Source organism: Colletes latitarsis, chromosome 6, assembly GCF_051014445.1.
Source record: "Colletes latitarsis isolate SP2378_abdomen chromosome 6, iyColLati1, whole genome shotgun sequence".
Lineage (NCBI taxonomy): Eukaryota > Metazoa > Arthropoda > Insecta > Hymenoptera > Colletidae > Colletes > Colletes latitarsis.
The window spans coordinates 15,651,073-15,672,785 of record NC_135139.1 but is presented as its reverse complement, the minus strand read 5'-3'; the positions used below and the strand labels follow the sequence as shown (position 1 = coordinate 15,672,785).

The 21,713-nt window shown below is 44.7% G+C and overlaps 1 protein-coding gene across 1 annotated transcript; it reads right to left on the bottom strand.

Annotated features, from left to right (window-relative positions):
* Window positions 1-240: 240 nt before the first annotated feature.
* On the bottom strand, window positions 241-5,766 carry LOC143342830 (L-lactate dehydrogenase). The gene is made up of 7 exons (XM_076767095.1): window positions 5,701-5,766; window positions 5,010-5,159; window positions 4,819-4,936; window positions 1,836-2,174; window positions 1,483-1,600; window positions 1,261-1,384; window positions 241-438 (listed from the first exon to the last, which is right to left on the bottom strand). The coding sequence occupies exons 1-7, from the start codon at window positions 5,764-5,766 to the stop codon at window positions 241-243; spliced, it is 1,113 nt and encodes a 370-aa protein (XP_076623210.1).
* Window positions 5,767-21,713: the final 15,947 nt, after the last annotated feature.

Below are 21,713 nucleotides of genomic sequence, written 5' to 3'. Positions count from 1 at the left end.
TCGCGTGGAACGCGATAGTTTTCTAGGAAGTCGATTCCAGTACTGTCATTTATTACGACGATCAAATACGCGTACAGAGAAAACCGGTCGCCAGGTGCGCCGACGTTATTGATGAAGACGCCTTCTAAAACGCTGTTTCCTCTCCCTCTATCTTCCAAGCTCAGACCGCAATTTCCGGTAGTAAGCGCTCTGGAGTCTTCTCGCCACCTCGCCGTCCATCCCAGTCGTCCTCCGCGTTCCTCACTCCACGGTCTCGTTTTTCGAGTCTTGCAGTACCCCGCACTCACGCAGTACGGCTCGAATGTTGTCGGCGCACGTCTGCACATCGGCCTTCTCCTGGTCGGTCAGCTTCTGTCTAACAGTGCAATACACACCCTCCCGGCCGATGACACAGGGCACCGACATGTACACGTCCTTGTCCGTCCCGTGGGCGCAACTCTGCGAACACAATACCCTTTCTTCGAGTCGCGTGTAAATCGTTAGGGCCGTTGACGCATCGACGCGTCCTCTCCTCGGAAGCTGCACGCCAGACGAGGCTAAGCGTATCTCGAGAACAGAGCTAAGGAAGTTGCCATCAAACCCGATACTTCTCACATCAATCTATCTCTTTTTCCTTTTTTTCTTTTTTTCTTGGTCTTTAAAGGCAACTCGGAACGCTTTCAATCCTTAGATTATTTCTGTCTCCTTCGCGAATCCCAAACATTATTTAGAATTACATTCGATGTTGTAGTAGATCGTGTTGGTAATAGGAGCAACAAACATCAGTAGAAGATTAGCGAAGGAGTCACATATGAAAATTAATTCTTACGATTAGACGTTAAAGAAAATAAATCTAGATAGGACTCTTGAATTCTAACAAGCGAAAATAAGTTGTTTGACAAATTGTGTATGCTATAATAGTGGGTTCCAATTGTTTAAAAACAGAGTTTCGTTTTCGTGAAGAATTTTAGTCTGGTAGTCACCATAAGTGGAGGAAGAGTGACAGTGGTTACCGTTCAAGTTTAATTAAAATAACTCAACTGGTGAAAACTTACACATTCTCATGATACGTAGAATAATGATCGATAATTGAAATATATTTAAACCTTACTGTGTAAGCAAATCGTGTTTGATCAATTAGACGATCAATTAAAGGATGTAATTAAGTTACCTTTCACTAGAAATCGAGAAGGAAACGTCTATACAAACGTGGAATAACATCAAGTTATAATAAATGATTTCATTCAATACTTGGTCATTTAATGAAACGTTGACGCTTACGTGTATGTGTGTTGAGGCTGGAAGGACGACTTTAGTGTTCCTGACAATAGCGTCGACGATCTCGGACGTACAAAAGGCATGTCCCCAACAATTTAATCCCTTCTTTTCATCGAGCTCTTTACCACTGAAACGTGCACGCATCAGAATGAGACAGGAACTTTTCACTTTTCCACGAACGGTATATACAATTGTTCTTTATTTTACTCGCAGAGTATCATTAACCTGTTCTTCACGGCCTCGGTAATCTCGTACCACTTTTCTGGATCGTCTTGTTCTCCTATTCTGGGGTTTATGTCACGGAGCTTCATGCCTCCAATGTGAATGCTTGACCATATGGGAACTGAAAACAGTCGCAATTATTATGCTCTATTCAATAAACATGTAAAGAATAAATATTGTAGCAGTCGATAAATCTGTTGTGTGATTTAAATATTTACATTTAAAGTTTTCAAACGAACACCATCTACGTATGTCATGGGTCAACATCAGTTAAGATTTTTGTTTACGTCAAATAAAATAATTGGTCGCTGGAAAGTTTACCAATCATTTACGTAAAATAAAGTGCAATAAGATACCAGACATGTCTCCTTGAGCGCCAATCGTCATGCAGCTGACGGAGCTTCGCGCCATATTTAGTCTCCTGCTGACGAAATCCTGGAATCTGGCACAATCGATTAATGTACCAGTTCCAAGGACGCGATTGGACGGAAATCCTGACAGTTTCCAGGTAATGTAAGACATTATATCCGTCGGCGGGGTCACCACCAGTAGGACGGATTTACAAGCGAACTTTGCTATACCGGGTATGATCGTCTTGAACATTTTGAAATTGTGCTTCACGTTCGGAGTTTCGCCAGACGCTCGTTCGCACGCGTTGATTATCACTACCGCTGACTTTTTCACCATGCTGATATCTGTTGCGACGAAAAGTGCAAATTACAGCAAAGCTTTATTTACACAACCGTAGGAAAAAATGCAAAATACAAAATTAGAATCTATACGATCAAAAGTAAATTATTTGAGAACTTGAGAAACGTTCTGTTCGTAAAATTCCATCACATTCTTGTAAATATTCATGCGGAACGCGATTCTAACGGGAAAGGATGCTCGGAAAAATTGTTAAGAATCAGATATCCCTTTCCGGAAACCTTACGCTGGGGACATTTTACTCGATGATGAAGTCATCGGAGGCTGGTGGAATACAAAACACTGGAAGGGATCAAATACACCTTTTTCCACCGTTTCGGGGTAAGGAATTCTCTTTTACCGAGAGATGCGCAGATAAGGGCGCGAAGAGTACACAATCCAGCCTGGTCGGGAAAATAAAAAAGCACAGATTTCAGTTAACACCTTTATAGACGCCGTGTAACCATGCATCGCGGCTAAGTTGCGCGCGAGGTACGTTCCCTCGTGGCGGGGAGATGATGTTCGAGATAAATTAGCCGGTAAAAAGTCGAGACTGTTCTACTTGTCCCAGTAATTGCTACCTCGGATGGGCCGAGATTAAAGGGGAACTGTGTGGTGCTGCAGAGGCGCATGTGTTACAAAGAACTTAAGATTTTTACATTCCTGAAATGTAAAAACCTGTAAAACATTGAAAAATGGTTGGAACATTAAACGAATAAAATTGTATTACAAAAAATTTGTGATCGTTCGAAGTTTGTATATCGATAACTCATAATAGCTGTAACATTTCTCCATTTTAAAAGCGTCATTTATATCTGTATACTAGTTTAAACACCCATTCATTTAAATACCCACTCGAAAGCGTCACTGCTTGATAGATACCAGCGTAGGGTCCCATCCATCAAGAAGGGAAAAGGACATGACAGTTTGGTTAGGATTATTTTCAACGGAAGCATGTCGAGATCGTAAGATAACGTTAGTGATAGTTTTCGAAATTTGAAAGGTTTTATTGGATTATAAATTATGTAAGGTATTCCTAAGACTATAAAATATGTATTAGATTACAGCACAAAAAATTAGTTGAAAAGAATAATCCTTTATAATGTAAGTCAAGCAAATCAAAGCTCGTATGTTTATTAGCTGCTGAGATAAAAATGATTAAATTTCGAAAACAGCAAATTGATGGCATAAACCCACTAAACAAAACAAACAAACAAAGTTGAATAGAATAAGTATTTATATGAACTTTCTTAATCGTTTGAACGATCTTTTGAAGAAAGGCGCCAAGTGTCATTCTTAAACCTGTAAACGCGAGAAAAGAGGAACCGTGCGATTCGAGGTCTGTCGTCAGGAAACCTGGAAATCGCGCGCGGTTCGAGGCACCGTTTTCGACCGCGAAAGGAACCAACCGGCTTTTGTTCCCGAATTCCCGAGCAAGGTGGTATATTCTTTACAAGCGACCGTTTTACGGGGCCAGCGGCCACGCACGGCCGACAGAGAAAGAGACAAGAAGACGCCGAGAAAGTCGGAGAAACCGAAAAAAATGTATCGTGGAGTCGATCACGGCCGAGATAAATAAGAGTGGCACGAAATTTACGAGCCTGCCCGTGAAAAGCTCGGGGAAACGCTTGCTCGCTGGCCACGTGTAAGCACGCGGCGATGTAGATGAGGACCGAGATTAAAGGACAGGACCAGAAAGATCTCGGAACTCGCTCCTAACCCAAAACTTATTCCCCCTTTCGGGGCTGTGACCGTTGTTTCTGACCCGGTGCACGTTGACAGAGGTCCCCCTGACGAGCAACCCGACGCGACGGCTCGTCTCTTAAAATGGCCGTCGATCGAGCCGAACGATCGCGGCTGATGCTCGCCAGGCTCATCAGTCCGAACGTATCAATCTGAAATTGCTGGAACTCGGCCTGTCGTGGAGTCCGGATTATCGTCCGATCACCGACACGTGGAAAGAATCGTTCAACTGTCTCTGAACGAACGCTTCTGGGCCCTCGATTCTTTGACAGTAAGTGGGCTATGACGATGAAACCGCTTGGGACGTGACTCACCTCCTGTGCATCGCACAAGCTTTCCTCTACCCTTTTTCCGTTCCATCATTTTTACTTTCCCAGTAGTTACAAACTGCGACAGACATCGATTCAAATTTAACGCGTCTGGTTTTTTTCATCTCTTGTCGTTTTCGTGTGCCTTGAATCCAAAAGTGCAAGAACTCTAAAGGTATAGATGTGTACTACCATTTTATTGCACAAACAAAATTTTTTGAAGCATTCTTATTATCTTGTTTACCATGCCATTACGTTCTGCAATTTTTGAAGGTGCAAAGCACGTGTAACACGATTCTCAGTCGTAAGATTAACCTTGAACTGTTAACAACATAATTTGAAGAGAAGTTGAGACGAACCCGAACCTCCATATTTTACGTTTATTTCGTCCACACGGGCGAGCGTGAGTTAAATAAAGGGTCGATGTAAGGGTATCTTCATAGAGGAGCCAATATATTTATGCACGGGTAGAGACATCGCCGAACTAACACGAGAAGAGGCAGACCGAGCCAAAGGAATTAAAACCTGAATCTATGAGATGCGTTTTTTGGGGGGAAAAAGTGATCGTAAAAATGGCACGGAGTGAGATATAACGAAGTACCTGACGTGCCAGTTACCAGGGGACTTCCCAAAAAAACACCGACGTGCTGAATGTCTTCGGCCTCGGCGGAAGCCTTGTTCGCGTCGTGGTCGATCAGGCAGACCTCGCTCGCCAACCTCTAAAGATCACGGAGAATCAAACGGTTGATCGAGCGTTGCGATCTGCACGCCTCGTTCCGCGGCTATACTTACTCTCATCAGGATCGCGATGGCGCAAGCCATTCCAACCTTTCCTATGCCCACGATCGAGACTTTGACGCGATGGGGATGGACGTCGCAGTGGCCCAGCTGGGTCGTTATCAAGGCGTTCTTCGTGGTGGTCGTGATCGGGACTTTGTCGTCCTGCAATGCACAGAGCCCTTGTCAACCAACATACACGGGGCAATAGTCCTTGATTACCCTGCGACAGGGATTGCAACCATAACTCAAACCTGCCTCTACCCTTAACGTTATGCAATAATTGCTGTTCAGCTTTCAACCGTCAAATTTAATGAAACTTCTTCTGGACACGATTAATTATATCTCTGATACACGTTGCTAAACATAATTTGAAATAACTGGGTTAAGAAGCTTATGTCAATTTTCCTGAGCATACCAACATTATACAATTTAACAGTTTTAACTATCTGAGAATGAACATTCCAAAATTCGTCAGCATTTTCTAGCAAATCGAAAACATATTTCATTCAAAAAATTATTTTTACGAGCAACAAAATATCCTATCGAAAGCTAACTCGGTGCAAACGATACACTACTGTTCCATCATGCTCCAGGCGTTAACTCGAGTGTCCTTTCGAGTTAAACAGCGGTTGCAATCCCTGTTGCACGTGTTCCCATCGTAGAATAAAAAGAAACGAAAAGGAAACGTGTCACGAATATTTACATCGTCGCACGAGTCGGAGTCGGCGTCGGTGTCATTCTTTATCGGCGTAACCTCCGGCTGGTCCATTCTCGGAGACCTGGAATCGTAAGTTCGTTAACTCCGTGGTTTCAGCGGGGGCAATTCGATCGTCGAATTTAAGTCTCGCGCGAACCTTTTAGGGCGCTAATTGGGTGCCGCGAGTTGAGACGTTCCACTCCTCTTGGCTTCAAATTCTCCCGGTGCGCCCCTTCCAGCGCGTTTATTGACTCGACCGGGCTCAGCAGTCAAGGTGGTCGCTGTTCCTTAGACGTTCACCTGAAACGAGCGGCAGGTAGAAGGTTGCTGTCCGGTCTTATGCAGATCCGGATCGACCTACGCAACAACAGCGATGCTTCGAAGGGAGCCAGGTATTTCAGGCTAATCGCGCTCTCCGTTACGAGAAACGGAGAAGTGCCGCGGAGGGAAGACAACGCGCGGGAAATTCTACGAGAGGAGAATAACGACGGAAGTTATCCGCGCGGTTCGTTGTAAATTAGCCGCAGGTAGTCGCCCCGGGAGCGCAGGTACATCGCGCCCGGGATTGTTCATATATTTCTGACCCCTCGACGAATCGAGTGTGTAAAATACATTTATTTCCGCGCGTCGATAGCGGGACCACTAGTTGGTTTATTTTTTGTGGATTTGTCATATTAAGTCATAAACGGTATACAATTTTTATGAAAGAAATGTAACTCATGTTGTATATTAACAATGTTAAATTTCTTTTTATCAACGTATATGTCTAATTCTATAAAAATCGATGTCTGTACCATCACTGTTAGAAATTGTTCGAGTTCTCCAAAGAGTAATACAATAATTTCCTGCGTAATTCTACGGATTCATTTATGCAAACGAGAAATTTGCATCCCGTGCTGACCCAATTCCCTCACGGGGGAGTGCAGCAAACCCTCGTAGCGAGACTTCTTCATTTGTTCTGAACCCCTTACGATAAATTAGGCCTGCCGGTTTGCGTGGCGAGGCGTTCCCAGTAGTTCGGCTATCGCGGTAGCTTAAAACACATTTAAAAGATGGATCTATATACCGTGGAAGAAGAAGGTCCCTTCTTTTCGCGCGTGGTCCTCGCGTGAGCGCCACTCGTTGCTCCCAGACACATTCAATTTTAACGTTAATAATTGCCGGGAAAAATGGCTGGCTTAAATGTGGCCATTAATCAGCGCCGATCGATATTGCGAATACGGCTTAACGACGGAGAGATAACATCGGCCGTCCCGGGCCAGAGTTATTGAATCGCGTCAAATAATATACGAGCCAATAATGTATGAATAGTCCTGCAATTATGGCTCGCCGATCGTATCTAAGGGCGCGTTGTAATTTAGTAATCGTTCATTCTCGCCGCGCGGGCGGGGAACCGCACGAATGTCGGAGGGTCTGCTATCGCGTGCATGCGATTTCTTTCATCAACCGTCACGATTTGTCCACCCGTAACTTCCGATCCACCGTTTGCACTCGCGAGATCCATGCGTGGAAACTGGAGATCGAGAGGTTCTCTGTTTTAGTTACTTCATGAAGTTTTTCTTCTTTGTTCTTCTCAATTTGTACATTTTTTTACATTAATTTTAGACCACGAATTACGAGCTTCGTTAAACCAGAGATGGATCATGAATTTACAAATCGAAATATCATTTTTGATTGTGTAATATAATAACTTTAAGGACACTTTATCCGGTTTTTTGCCCTTTGTCCTCTGCGAGAGACATGTATTCTTCGCAGATAGGAAGTACATGCGATGAGTTTTCCAATCGGTTAATACGTCTAGCTTTTTACTGACCCGATGATACTTATCATCATTCATAATACTGGTTGAAATCGGTATCTATGAATTAAACGATTCCTCAGCAAGCGGCTCCGTAGCATCGCCGTGGCGAGGAAGTAATTTAAACTCCGACGTTTATAGCGAGGCACGGGCAAGTGGGAACGAAACGACGCGCTTCTAGATAATTAATTTTCCGTTTTAATTAATCATCGCCGCGATTTTATCGACCGCCCGGGTCAAGTAACAATACCGATCGCGTAAAGTCGGCCCGTTATCTGTTATCGCGCTGTTACGAGTACGCTAGGCCACGATTTACCATCGCGATCTGCCAATTAACCAAACGCCAATTATTGCGGGGGTTGCAATAAATTAGGAATTCGAATTTTCGTTTATTAGTTTGTCGTGGTGTTGGCTGCGTTTTAAGTCATGAAATTAACAGCTGCACGTTTTAATTTCGAAGCAAACCGGTTGACTCGTAAAGCAGAATGAAGTCAGAAGTTGAATTCGTGTCGTATTAACAGCTATAGTCAGGATGGAATTAATTGGTTCTGTTGCTATCTCTATTATTCCAGTATGTAATTATCCTCTACTGTTACGATATTCTATCTCAAATGTGTTGGTATTTGTATCTTCCACATAGATAAATCCAGTAATATCGACTCTTGTAAAGATTGGTTAGGAAATTTTACAAGGATTCGTGCATGGTTTTAAAACTGATTGCAAAAATAATATTTCTCTTTAAATATGACATAAAATTCATGGAATCTTATCAAGCATGGGGTGGTTATATAATTTTGTCCAAAAGCTAAAAATAATTTGGATTGGCTGATCTTAAAACTCCGAAATTTTCCCAATTTAACCCCGCTGAATGCGTGGTATCGGGCTTGTTCGAGCAATTTTGAGAAAATGATTATCGACAAGTTGACGATCAACCGCTAACGAGGTGATCCCGATCCGCTTAGCACGTGACTGGAATCGAGTTTACCCCCTTTCCGGCGTGCATATCGCGCGTTAACGCCCAATTTAAATTACTCGATAATGAAGTTCTCGTTCGCCACCGCCATCCGTGTATTGACCGAGCAATAAAAAGAACGACGATAGTACAACGATATTGCTACCGGCGCAGGAATGTATGATTAATTGGGGCCGAAATAGCCCTCGGTCGCGGATGCTTTTTTAATTAACCGCGGTCTCGGACCGTGACAGCGGGAGAGTCCGAATTGTCCCGCGATAAAGGCGCGATTGGTCGATAACGATGTCTCTCGAAAGGCAAGATTCAGCTGAGCGAACGGTGCAAACGAGTCTCCACGCTCACCGCGGAGATAGTCCTTGAAGGTTGGTCGTAAGCAACCGATCTTCTGGTACCAGGCCCAGTCAACCGATCCAGACACCGGCTCGCGCATGCCTCCGGTGCACAATGGTTGGTAGTACTGCAGCTGATACAAGTATGTTCGCCGTGCAACTGGAATTTTAATTGGCTATTTGTTTGTCCGCTACACTTCGCGGCGCTGCTATTGTCCAGCTTGCCGGAGAGGAACGATCACCGTACTTCCCCTACCGAGTCTCTCGAGTTCCTCCGCCTCATTTTCACTGGTACGGTATTAATCCGCCATTGAGAAAAGTTTCGACGCTCTTCGACGGGGACTCGGAGCCTCGTCTGACCAGGGAAGAACTCAAGCTCCTTCCGATTTTGATCTTCTTTGCAAGTAGAATATACAGGATGTTTCTGGGGCAATAATACAATTTGAAAGGATTCTACATAGAGGAAAAAGATTAAAAAATGTATAGACTTCTTTATTTTCAAATAAATCGATGTCGGTGACTGTGATGTAGTGTAGTTTTGATTATATTAATTCGAGAGTAAAAAAGAAATGCAGAAATTGCTATTATTCAGGGTATGTCACCTAAGATTGGGAGTAGAAATATTTTCGAAACTGAAAAGGTCACAACACGACACAAAAACGGGGGTTTCCCGTTGGCTGGTAGCGCCCAGAGTGCGTTTCGATTCTGGGATGGCCCCTTTGGTACCGATCGAAGATCGAGACTCGATGAAATTGCAGTTATTACGCAGGAACTGTACCAAGGCCTGCATGTATAATCCCCCGGTCGGAATGCGTATCGCTCGGCGGTACCACTTATCGACTCATTAAGTATTATACGGTGTAATTGCGCCGTTTTTACCCGCGGTTCCTACTGCAAGCGACATTAATCATCGATACGATCTTCTTTCGACGCCATCGTTGCGAATGTCTCAATTCGCCCCGTCCGAAGAGAGAGATCGCGAGCGCGTACGTCGGTCCACCTCTCGGATTTATCTTCGTCGAATCTAATTTCGTGAGCCGGGCGCGGCTACGAATTTAATTCACCGCGCGTTGGGACTCTCCCGATTCTCTTCGGTAACGCGGCCTAATAAATTAGGAAGCGACAGGGCCCCCGCGATTCGCTTTAATCGCCGGCGCAAGAACCGACGCGCGGACCAGTTGTCCAGAATCCCGCGGACTGCCCGAAGCGGGGCAAGGAACGCCGCCCCGATCTCGACCAGCTTGGAAGTCGGTGGTTTTTGCACGCTCCGCGGAACTTATTCCAATTAAAATCGTACCTCTATTTTAGGTCAGACTCCGGTCCGGGTTCAAATTAATCGGCGGGACCCGAGCGCACACCGGCTCGGACCCGCAACGATTTCCTAAATAAGCAACGACACGCAAAGCTTACTGCTTACGTAAGCGTTTCTTGATCGCGACAGATCGTTTTTTCACTACCTTTTTCACCTCGCGTCGCTTGGGTCAGACACTCGTTACATAAGTGAGAGAGTGGACAATAGCTGGAATGTTCATTGTCGTTAACTGTACGATAAGACGGTGCCGACACTTTCTACTGTTTTCTTATGGCAAAGATTCATCCAACTAAAGCAGAATCTACATCTTTTCGCTTTGAATGATCGTCTGGATTTTGTCCAAAAAGATAAGAGTGAGCAGTTAAGGAAGTAAAGCCTAGTTCTTGATGAAACGAATGAAGCAATAGATACGCTTGCAAAACTATCAAATTACAATAGAAGTCAATGTTCAGAGGAGTTGACAAGTTTTGGTTTTAATTTATTCAAACGCAAAGAATTATTTCAAGTTTCTAAACTTCATTCAAGATTCCGTTTATTCACTCGTAACACAAGCAGAATAAAATTCAAATTGTATTTAAATTTAAATTAAAAAATAAAAAATCCATTAAAGGTAAAATCAAACTTAAATATAGTATATAGTCGTGGATGAATTTTCGCGAATGCGTCTTGTGCGATAGACTGTATCGGTCGTCGATCTCCCTCGGCTAAAACCGAACCGACGACTCTCGATCGATCACATTCCCGCGTGCGCGTATTCAGCCATAATTGCAGCGTTTACCTCGATACTAAAAATCGGTCCGACTCGGTTCTTTCGATCTCTCGGTTGCAACGGGAGACCTTGGAGCACAATCGTAGGAGGTCGAGGATCCGCTTTGCTAGCACGGACGACCCCCGTGGCTCGTTGAAATATCGCGCGGACGCTGCTTCATTTCGATATTCCTGGCCCTGGGGCCCCGATGAGGAGTAACTCCTCCGAGATCGAAGCGACGCGAGAATGTGGAGGGAGATGGACGGGGCACAGGGTGGAGGAGGCCCAGCGAGAGAGATCTTTCGTTTTATTACGTCGTATCGGGAAGGGGCGAGGCCGATGCGCAATTGTTTATGCCCGTGTCCCGCCCTATTGGACGCATTGAACATACTCACAAATACCCGTCCACGTAGACGAGGCGCGCGAGCGCGCTGGAGAACGGCGTCGTGCGTGGTACACGCAACGTGCCCTCTTCTCCAACCCCCGTCCTACCCGCATCCCGCTCCACCTCTTTGTTTCTTCGTTCGGGCTAAGATTATTAATGGCGTGGGTTCGGGCCCCGGTACACCGAAGTGTCAGTTCCCTGACAATGACGAAGTTTGCACCTCGGGCCCACCCCTTCTCTCCATTCCCGCCGAAGAGAAGGCGCGTCACGCGTCTCCGCGCGAAATCTCTTGCCTTTTTTTCGATCGTACGGAGGATTTATCCGCGACGATGAAACGAAGAACGTTGAAGGAGACGTTCGATACTCCGATGAAGATGATCGACAACCACGGATAACGGGAAATAATCATACCGTTCAGGCTTTTATCGGTACCTTAACCCCTCGTTGCATAATATACCTTTCGTTTAACACTAGGTTTACGGACAGTTACATTAAAATGCAGTTTTTATTTTAATTACAGTGTTCTGTAACATTCAGTTCAGGATTTGAAAGCGTCAAATTGACCTAGTGTTAAAATTGCCTTTTTCTATAAAACTAACTTTTTACGTATTCTTCTAAAGTATTTGATAGGGGGTTATTTTCAAATAAGTAATTTTTTATTCATAAACATACCCTATCGTCCATAAGTCATCGGAAATTTTGCTCGTTCGGTATGGAGAATGCAAATTGAGATACAGATAAAATTTTTTGAAGCAGCTTTATTATCTCGCTCTCTTACACTTAACCATTTTAAATTCTTATTCTAATATACATTTTATAACGGTTGTATGAAATTAAAATGAATACGAAAACGCGTGTAATATAAGCTTGCACACACTCCTAAAGGTTGCTATCGCGACATCACGAATTAATTTCGACTCTCACTCGAGGACAAGACTATCATGCCCGCGATGCAAGTTCGATCGTAAGGCAAACAGCCATCATAAACACGGAACAACTTCAACGTGTTCTGCCATCGAGATCGATGTCTCAATCGTTGTATCGATGGATCGCTGCTCGCGAGTAATGACTCGGGAGATATGCGAACGCATAAACCTCGCCTGGTCGTACGCGCGACGTAGAGGGATTGCGCCGAGTCGCGCGACTGATTAACTAAATTAACAAGTGCCTCGCGACTTCCTTTATGCTAGTTTAATTTACGTCCATCGCGGGGCGACCGGCGCTTGGACCCGTTTCCACGGAGTAATTGCTCGATCGCGACTACCGGTCCGAAGCCATTTCAAAACAGCAAAACAGCCGTGATGCAAATAGCAAGGTAGTAACAAGAACCATTATTTACGAACAGTATACATTAAAGACTACGCGAACGTCAGGTTGGCATCATAATAAAGCGTCATAATGGAGAGGTAAATAAGGCTCGGAAACGTTGATTACGCGACGGTTTGACCGGTAGCCTTCACTAAAACACGACGACGGAAAGCAGGTGCTTTTAAAGAATCTTTATGCGAACCAGTTTAGACGCGCAGATGTCTCCCTAGTTATCTGATCACAGAGTGGACTGATTTCAAATTGATAAATATCTATGAACCTGACTCTTCCTCTATTCCTTCTTTTGTATTTGGTAGCTTTCTAGAAACATACATTCTTTACTTCCTTCAACTACATTGTTAAGAATTCTTCTATTTCCGTACACTGAAAGACACTATATGATATCAATATATCATTCTAAAGAATAAAAATATTTCAAAGACAAGTGTAAATACTTTTCTGAGCGGATGAACTCGAATAATTGATTTTCCACGCACGTTTTGAAGAGAATCTTACAAACAATAATTGTTATCTGTAACTTCGAATGCAATTTGTATAACGGAAATGGGCAATTGTATGAAATATAAAACCTCGCTAACAATATCATTATGATCTATCTAATAATGCTTTGAGTAGTCCTTTGTCAAACGATGCCGGCATATCGCGTGCAAATTAATCACTCCCAAACGAAGAAATTTCAATCACCAACAGTAACAGTATTGATTGTGATTCTGCGCCTTGCGTTTATAAGTATTCAGGCTCACGTCTAGAACTTCTCGATCGAAGGATCGTGAACACGAGCTCCCTATTCAGCACATCGTTGTCAGGAGAGATATTGGACTCGTAATAATTAGCCATCTTGTTGTTAACCCAGTCACAAAGAGAGTCTAACAATCAGCTGATCTATCAAAGACAGACTTCCAAAGAACAGGAGCCTCCAGCTTCGAAGATGCAAACTGCAACGTTTACGAAATGTCAGGAAATCGGCCTAAACCTAGACATCCAACCGGAAGTCATGAACTCGAACAAACTCAAGTCATGAAATGGCTTGTTAAAATTTTCGATGCCTAAAGAATCGTAAAATCGACTGTTTTCGGCCATTGTTCCTCGCAGATAAAAATCGGTTCCGCGTGCTCGAATAAAGACGTATGTATTGCTCAACCTCGTTCCTCGCTCGCGATTCGCGAGTGTATCACCGATCGTTAGCGGGACGATTCTAGATTCCCATCGGAACGGCGCGGTAATTGGCACGATGGAAGTCTCTGACAGAAGAGAACGAGCCGATGAAAGACTAGGAAGTACAGCGGCGTTCTCGCGGCGATAATTAATACCGCGATTCGAGAATATGGCGCGGACTCGCGGAGGTGGCACGGCGTGAAGGTGGGAAGAGGAGGTGAAAAGGCAGTAGGAGGTGACGGCGAGACGAACGAGTCGACCGGCACGAGAGGGGAGGTGTACGGGGAAACGATAAAATCGCGCGAGCGAGAACGTAACGCGGTTATCTCGCCATTTGCCGAGCACAGACGCGATACACCGGGGTCTACAGCATCGAGCGTCTCCATTTCTCCTGTTTTTATTCGCCATTCTTCCCCGATCTGTGTCTGCCCCCTACCCTTATGTCCGTGCTTCTCACTTTCCGGTTGTTTCTTCGCGCGGTGCGCAACCACGGCGCGAAAGAAAATTAATACTCGGCAAGTGCGCCGCCATAAAGCTTCCCCGCGACGCGGTAATTATGTGGGACCCCGTATTATGTGCCCTTGCTCCCCGTGGCATCCAACTTCGTGCGCCCCGCATGCTTTACGAGCTTCTGACCTGTAATAACGAAGCACCGTTGCACGATGACGCGTTGAAAATATTCGATGAATCGTCCATCGACGCCCCTGTTTCCCCCACGGTTCGAGATTCATTCCTTATTTGGAGTACTAGTTTGTTTAAGTTGAATAACTAATTATGCCAGAGGATAGGAACATTGCATGATATCATAGCGAAACTGATAAATGGTTATACTTCGAAGTCTCAGTAATAATGAGAAACAAAGAGTATCTGAAGAAGTTTTGGTCTAATTAGTCACTTTGTGAAATTGAAAAAAGAGCAAATCATCTAATCGAGCAAAAAATCATAACATAAGTACAGTCATCATAGGTAGATACCAATTCCAAATTTTAAAACTTACATGCAGTAGTCGCAGGTGTAACTTGTAGGGTCATAACTCACATTTCATATGTGAAATACTGCACCCATTGTTCTTCTTCTTACACTTTACTGATTCGTTCGAAAATATAGAGTAAAATTCTTCAAAGATAATTGTATTTGAAAATCTCTTGGATACGAGTGCAACTGAATACGACTTGGCTAACATGGCTGTCCATTACTCGCTACTTCTACTTGCGTCGATATCAAACTCATACTCCATTGCACGGCGCAGCTGATAAATTTTCAAACTAAATTATATCCACTGACCAAACTTCTAATATAATTTTGAAATATCACTGTAACATTTATTACTGTACAAATAATAATTATTCCTGTTTATAAATCATTGAAAGCAATACTGAATCGCAGTCTCGATAGAATATCTAATTCTCTAAACATGAATCGTGTAATCAAAACCGTCGGCCCTTTGAAGTCGATGAAAACGAACAAGATACCCAGGTGCAAAGCCTGACAATGCAACGACTATACCGGTTGTCCTTGCAAGAAATTAACTCACTAACATTGTCGAGTACGTTGAAGCGATCACCGATGCATCTTCTATAATTTGTGGTTTCTTGTCATTACAATTTCAGCAACAGCGTGTCAGACCTTGACTGAAGAAACATTGTAATTTTTTCAGTAGGGACGAACCACCCTGAATGGAGCGACCGTTTCGCTAATAACAGTTGTCATCCTTGGGCATCATTATTGCCGTTGGTCCGATATTAAATTTCAGGACGATTAAGCACGGCCTAGGTGTATTTCTTCCTCTCGCGTGGCTAGCGAAAAATATCAACGGCAATAACATCAAACGAGTCTTCAATTACTCAGATTGTAAAGCAGCCGCGTGTATTGCTCTCGTTCGATTCACTTTTACGATACTCGGTACGCGCTTGGCCGTGCTTGACATGCTTTTACGCGTAATGACAAGGTGCACCGTGCACGGCAAAGAGGGAAAAGACATCCGCGGAGTAAGTTGCATGTCAGCATCGCTGCGTGATTACGGCCGTGAAACTATTTTCGCCGGGGAATAAAAGCGGATCCGGCGGACCCTGTGCAGTAAACTCGAGCATCGGTTGCGCTCTACGTTTATTTGTTGCTCGTTAGACGCCCCGGTACGTCGTTGTTGTAACAAGTTGTTACAGTAAATGGCGTAACAGGTGAAACCGGATCGTGTGTCTATTCGCGGCAAGAAATTGTGCCAATGGATTTTCCTCGGCGCCTCCGAACACCATCAAGAGCACTAGTAATCAGCCAACTAGGGGTCAAGGATCCCTTGGATGATTGTGTCGGTATTTCCTGAGTTGCTCGAAAACATTTTATTAACACTAGCAATGCAGTATAACGACTATATAGCTATTACCTCTGGATCGGTAGAGATTTGCTTACAAAATTGACCTTGGCCTATAAATTCAAGGTTACACTTTTGTTTTTGTTGCATAATTTTCTACTCGTTGCGAGGATAAAAAATATCGACGGAACATTCGGTTGCAACTCAGTCCTTCTCTTGAAAAATGATCTCAAAGTTGCATTCAATTCTCAACACTAAAACTATCGACAATTATGGAGTATTTATTTGTATCAAAGAAAGTAAAATGATAGATATTTGAAGGGATGTATTGAGCGAATTTGTAACAATTTTTATTAGAAATTATGAATGGGGCATTTCGACCAGATCAGATCATTTCCATGTGTTTACGTTGCATGCGTTCAGTAAAATTCAGTACACTTTTTTGAAACCATCACATGGAGGGAAAGTAATTTTAAAAAGCCATTTCCAGACCGTGGGTTTCTCCTTGTTAGTGGCAACCCCGGCGTTGCTAAATTCCCGAGTGCGTCACTGCGACTCGGAAGCGGACACGGTGGGTCTATGCCGAACGACAGGCAACCCCTCGTCCCGTAATTTACTCGCGACGTTCCGGCCTATTCCCAAAGCCACTTTGCATTTATATGAGCGCGTCTCGTCGTCGGTGCACGCGCGCGTTCCATCGACGAGACGCGCGCGGGCCCCGATGCATGCATTTCTCTGTCGGTGGGAAAAAGAAGACAGCTCGAGGGACCGATGCACCGAGAGCATAGTCGTTCCATCGCGGTTATAGGAACTCCTAAGTCGTTGATTCGCTCGCGGGAAAGGATGGAAGAGGCGCAGAAGAGGAGACTAGGAGGGCGGGAGAGGGACAGAGGGAGAGAAGCGGAACAAGCGCGGAAGAAACGACGAGAGGGAAAACGGGGGGAGGGACGAGAGAAGAAAGAGAGAGGCCGCGAGAGCCGAGAGTAGATGAATTATGTTAAACGCCTGTTTAAATACATGTACGCCTAGGGATACACACAACGCGCGCGCGAGTCAAGGAGGCCGCGTGCCCCATTCGTCTTCTCGATTTATATTAAATCGCCTCTCGAATGACCCGACAACGCACCGCTCGCTCTCTGCCCGAACCGCGCCAGTTTGCATTACTTTATTTCGTCCTTCGGTTCCGATAACAACGCCGCGGAGACGAGCGCGAGAGCCCCGTTTCGAATTAAAATACCGGGCTGGCGCACGCGCTTCACGGTCTCCTGTCGCCGCGATACACGATTACTCCCGCGGCACCGAGAATACGAAGCCACGTCGCGTAAAGATTTCGTCACTTTGCCGCGGCGAGATTAACTCCTCCGGTACGGAGGTATTTTTAGTTGTCCCCGCGCGCAATGGACGGGTATTTGTACATCTTGATCGATGCCGCGTAGCTTCTTGCAAGAGGGAACCAACCGTTAATGTGGGCATAGTTAAAGCCAGATAGTTGCGTATCCTTGCAATGCACAGCACTCCCTTGCTAATGTTATCGAGAGAGGGTCGTCAGAATTGTCAGCTGTTATCTCTTTGTAGTCTTCGATTTAGTCTGTTTTTGCAGAATGATAGTGATTTCTTTTGCTATATGTAAAATATTAGGTGCAGATACTCAACGCTGTTTAAGATATAAATAATTAAAGTGGGGCTGTTATAAGTTCTGTATAACCCCATCGACTGTTCACAGGATGGTTCGTGAAATTTAATATTAATTTAGTTCGCATTTTTGTGTAAAGAATAATCTTACATTATTGAAACATTTTGTCGACCAAAGTGAACTGTGATCGAGGATTCGTGGATCGATGCAGCGGTTCGAAGTCGAGCTCGAAGAGGTTAACACTTCGATACGTACTAATTTCCCGTTAGTCTGTAACATTAGAAACGAAGGTTCGCCGTCCTTGAGAAACGTTCAAGGAGAACCGGCAACGCTATGGTCTCCAGGCGAACTTTGAATCATTCAAGGTTGGAGACCGATACACGACACCGTGTCTGTCCCGGGTCAAGGTTACGTGGAAACAAACACGTAGTACGCTTAATTTATGAAGGACATCTTTACGTACTTCCAAAAAGGGTAGTACACGCATATGCTTATCAGCAGCATCGACGCTTAAATATTGGCACACGATGGGGGCGGAAATATATGTAATACTAGCAAACTGTAGGCATAGCGTTGCGATCGTCATGAAATTTTGAATAAGTTCCAAAGATTTTTGGAGCAGCAAATTGCGAAAACTAAAAATTAAAATTAGATTTGCATGAAAATTAGTGTACAATCTAACAAGAACAGAGCATCACATTGGTAAAAATGAGATTTCACGAATACGAATCGCAAAGTCATCCGGCTCCCAGCGAATACAAAACGACAAGCACACATGGGTAGTGACCAGCGATATTTAAAAAATGAAGCGAAATTTTGCCAGTGCCGCCGGAGCCATAGATTTAAAAATGACGTAAACTTGCGCCATCGGCCGCGAGTGTGTTAACGCAACAACACGGATACGCATATTGGAATTTGCATTTACAAGATCCATAAAAATCCTGACGCTTCGTCCTCGCGGGTTTCTCTGTTTCCTGATCGGACGGGGTGTTTTATCATTTATCGAGAAATCGTGGCACGACTTGCACACCCGTATCTTCCCGGCGTTCCATTCGCTTTCATACCGTGTCGTGTAATCCCTGACGCACGTCCACCGCACGTACGTTTCTCGTATCGGATGTTCGACTTAGAACTGGCTCGGTTGAACCGAGGCCGCTCGATCATAGCTGATTTACTTTATGACTCTACCTGTGCCGCAACGGTATACACGCCACGTTCCAGCGAGTGATCGCGGCAGATATATATTCAGGTGTAAAAGCGGCTTCCCGTGCCCTCCGCAACTAACTCGGACGTTCGCGGAAGAGGAAACCTGTAAGGTTAGCCGCGAACCATCCTCGACAATGTTCAACGATCTCCCCTGTGTGCAGGTGCACACAGTCGAGGGTCCATGCTCGCTCCAACGACTCTCGATGCTCGAATTCTTATCGTCCTAGCGAAATATTATCTACATAAATCAAATTATACCTTTGCAATTCAGAATTCTTTTCGAAATTAACGAAGTCAACATATTTTTGAAAAATAATTATTCTTTCTTCTATGGTCACACTTGGACCAACGATTCCTAAATCTAAAATTCCTGTCAAGGGAGAAGGTCATCAGGGTCTCATGAACTATAAAATGTTCTGTAGGGGGTGTACCCGGGTTAAGTCGCCAAACTTTAAATATGAATTTAGTAGTATGCTTGCAAATGCGTCCTTCGAGAGATATTTACTACTAAAATTAGTAGAAGTTAAGAATGGATAACATTTAAATATCTGTATTTCCCAAAACAAAGGTTACCAATTTGTTGCTGTTTGCATTCTAAGCGAAGCTCCTTTCATTCGTTCTACTTCGGTAGAGTATTACAACATATGTAATTATTACAGTTATCTTTAATAGTAAATACAACAATTTTCTGCAGTAATATACTTGATAAGAATTATTTCGACAGCATTCATTATTAAGTCTTACAAGAATTTATTGAAGGAAGTATTGGGGAGTATATTTCCAGAGGAAAGTAAGTATATAACTCTGTATATTACTAACATACTTCATTGCAAATTAAATTTAAAAACAATTAAGAAATACTTTTGTCAGGAACAATTTGACACGAAATACGAATAAAATTTACTCGATTGTGCCTAAACCAAAGCTCCACAGGCGCAGATGCAACGCTTCCCTGCCGTTCACAAAAGCGAATTCAATCCCTTTGCGCGCACCATTGCCAGTAACGATACCAACCGATCAGTAAATAATATCTGTCCGTTTGTTCTTAAGTCCACAATGCAACAACCAGTCGTTCGAGCGAGGCAATCGTTCCCTCGAATCAGCTGCTCGTAACATCTTAGAACAAATTGATCCACGCTAAAGCCTCGCGTCCGGAGATTCATTCTGCAACACTCTCGGTTACCATTCGGTTTCTGGTGCCGGTTACTCGCGATCGAACGTTCCGTTAGACGAAACAACGTCCACCAGCCGACGTATCGTACGCGCGTAGGAAGAGAAACGTAGAAATAGAAACTCTTTTTTAATTTGCCCGCGCCCGTATCTGAAGTCGTCGATCTCGGATACCACGCACAATGGCGGCTCGCTATTACTAGTTCTAATTAGACGATACATCCTGCGGACTTATCTAGATATACGCGCGGACGTAGCCCCGCGGAAGATAGGAATCGACGCTCGCCGATTCGCGCGATTCATCTCGTAGGAATCACGCGCGAATAGCGAGTGCCGCGGGACATGGGTGCAATAATAATAATGAATAGACGCGGAGGCACGGGTATACAGCGGTGTTTTATCGCGAGCCTGTAATGGATCGGCCCCCACCGTACGGCGGGGTATCGTCGGCCCGGGCAAATAAACGGATAAATATTAATTGAAATCGGCGAGATAAAACAAATGAATCCTTTTGCCACCGGGACGAGCGGGGCCCGGTCACGAGTCAGACCTCGTGGAAAAAAACGAGTACGAACGATCCGCTGCGTTTGCTGCGAGGGAGGTGGAAAGAGACGTGAAAGGTATCGAGGAAAGGTACCGGGTGGAATCGTGGCTCGAATCGCGAAGATGTGAGTGGCAAGGGAACGCGAGCGAGAGAGACGCCGGTTATGTTGATGAAAAAAGAAACGCGCTCGCGAGACAAGCGGTCAGGCTAAACGATGCCGCGGCGGCTTCGCCCGGTGATTTATATAGAATCATATCTCCATCTGAATGTCTTCATTTTTAACGCGCGGCCGCGCGAGATCGTACCCTCTTCGGCCGTAAGTTCGCGCGCGGCAGCTTCGTTTCGGCTGCTCGTATTCACCGTGTCCCGTCTCGCTCGCGCGCCGCTCGAGGACCGTAGCGAAGACACAGGCGAAAAGAGAAGAAAAAGGACGATCGCGCACGGACCTTCGGACCCTGGCAAATTTCACCGACGCCCGCTCGGTGGTCCTTACGGTTTAATTTCTCCAGGCACACCTCCTCCCTCTCTTTCTTTCGTTCTCTCCCCCGTACTTTGCTCGACCCCGATGCGCGCACGGCGCACACAGAAATCTCGTCGCGTCTCTCGTGCACGTATGACGATCACGACGCCCCGGAACCTGGCCCCGACGAGATCTCCTCGCGTTATGCTCGATGATGCGCGCATTTTGCACGGAGCGCCGATCCACCGGACGCCGAACGAACGATACGCTCGTACCGACCGATTTCGTGGCACTCGCGCGTGGATAATCGCCCGGACCGCTATTTTCGGCGCTCCTCCGAGCTTTAAAGGGTCGAAGTCCACTTGTCCCAGTCAAAGTGTACGATTTCTTGCTCCGTTTTTAACGAGGAAACGAACGAATTAAGTGGGTTGTTCAGTTTAGACTCTCAAAAATTTGATTGTTATAGATCAGTTGTTTTCGACCGCTATTTTTAGCGCTCCTTCGAGTTTCAAAGGGTTCAAGTCACTCGTCCTAATCAAAGTGTTAGTTTTCTTGCTCCGTTTTTAACGAGAAAACAAATGAATTAAGTGGGTTGCTCGGTTTAGACTCCTAAAAATTTGATTGTTACAGATTAATTGTTTTTTTTAGGCAGCAAATTTTTAAGTTTGT

Bases quoted from the DNA above. Each gene is read 5' to 3' on its own strand.
- LOC143342830 (XM_076767095.1), bottom strand. From the start codon at position 5,766: ATGGACCAGCCGGAGGTTACGCCGATAAAGAATGACACCGACGCCGAC. The intron at 5,160-5,700 runs GTAAATATTCGT...TGTGCATTGCAG, and splicing joins ACTCCGACTCGTGCGACGAT to GACGACAAAGTCCCGATCAC. The intron at 4,937-5,009 runs GTAAGTATAGCC...CGTGATCTTTAG, and splicing joins CCATCGCGATCCTGATGAGA to AGGTTGGCGAGCGAGGTCTG.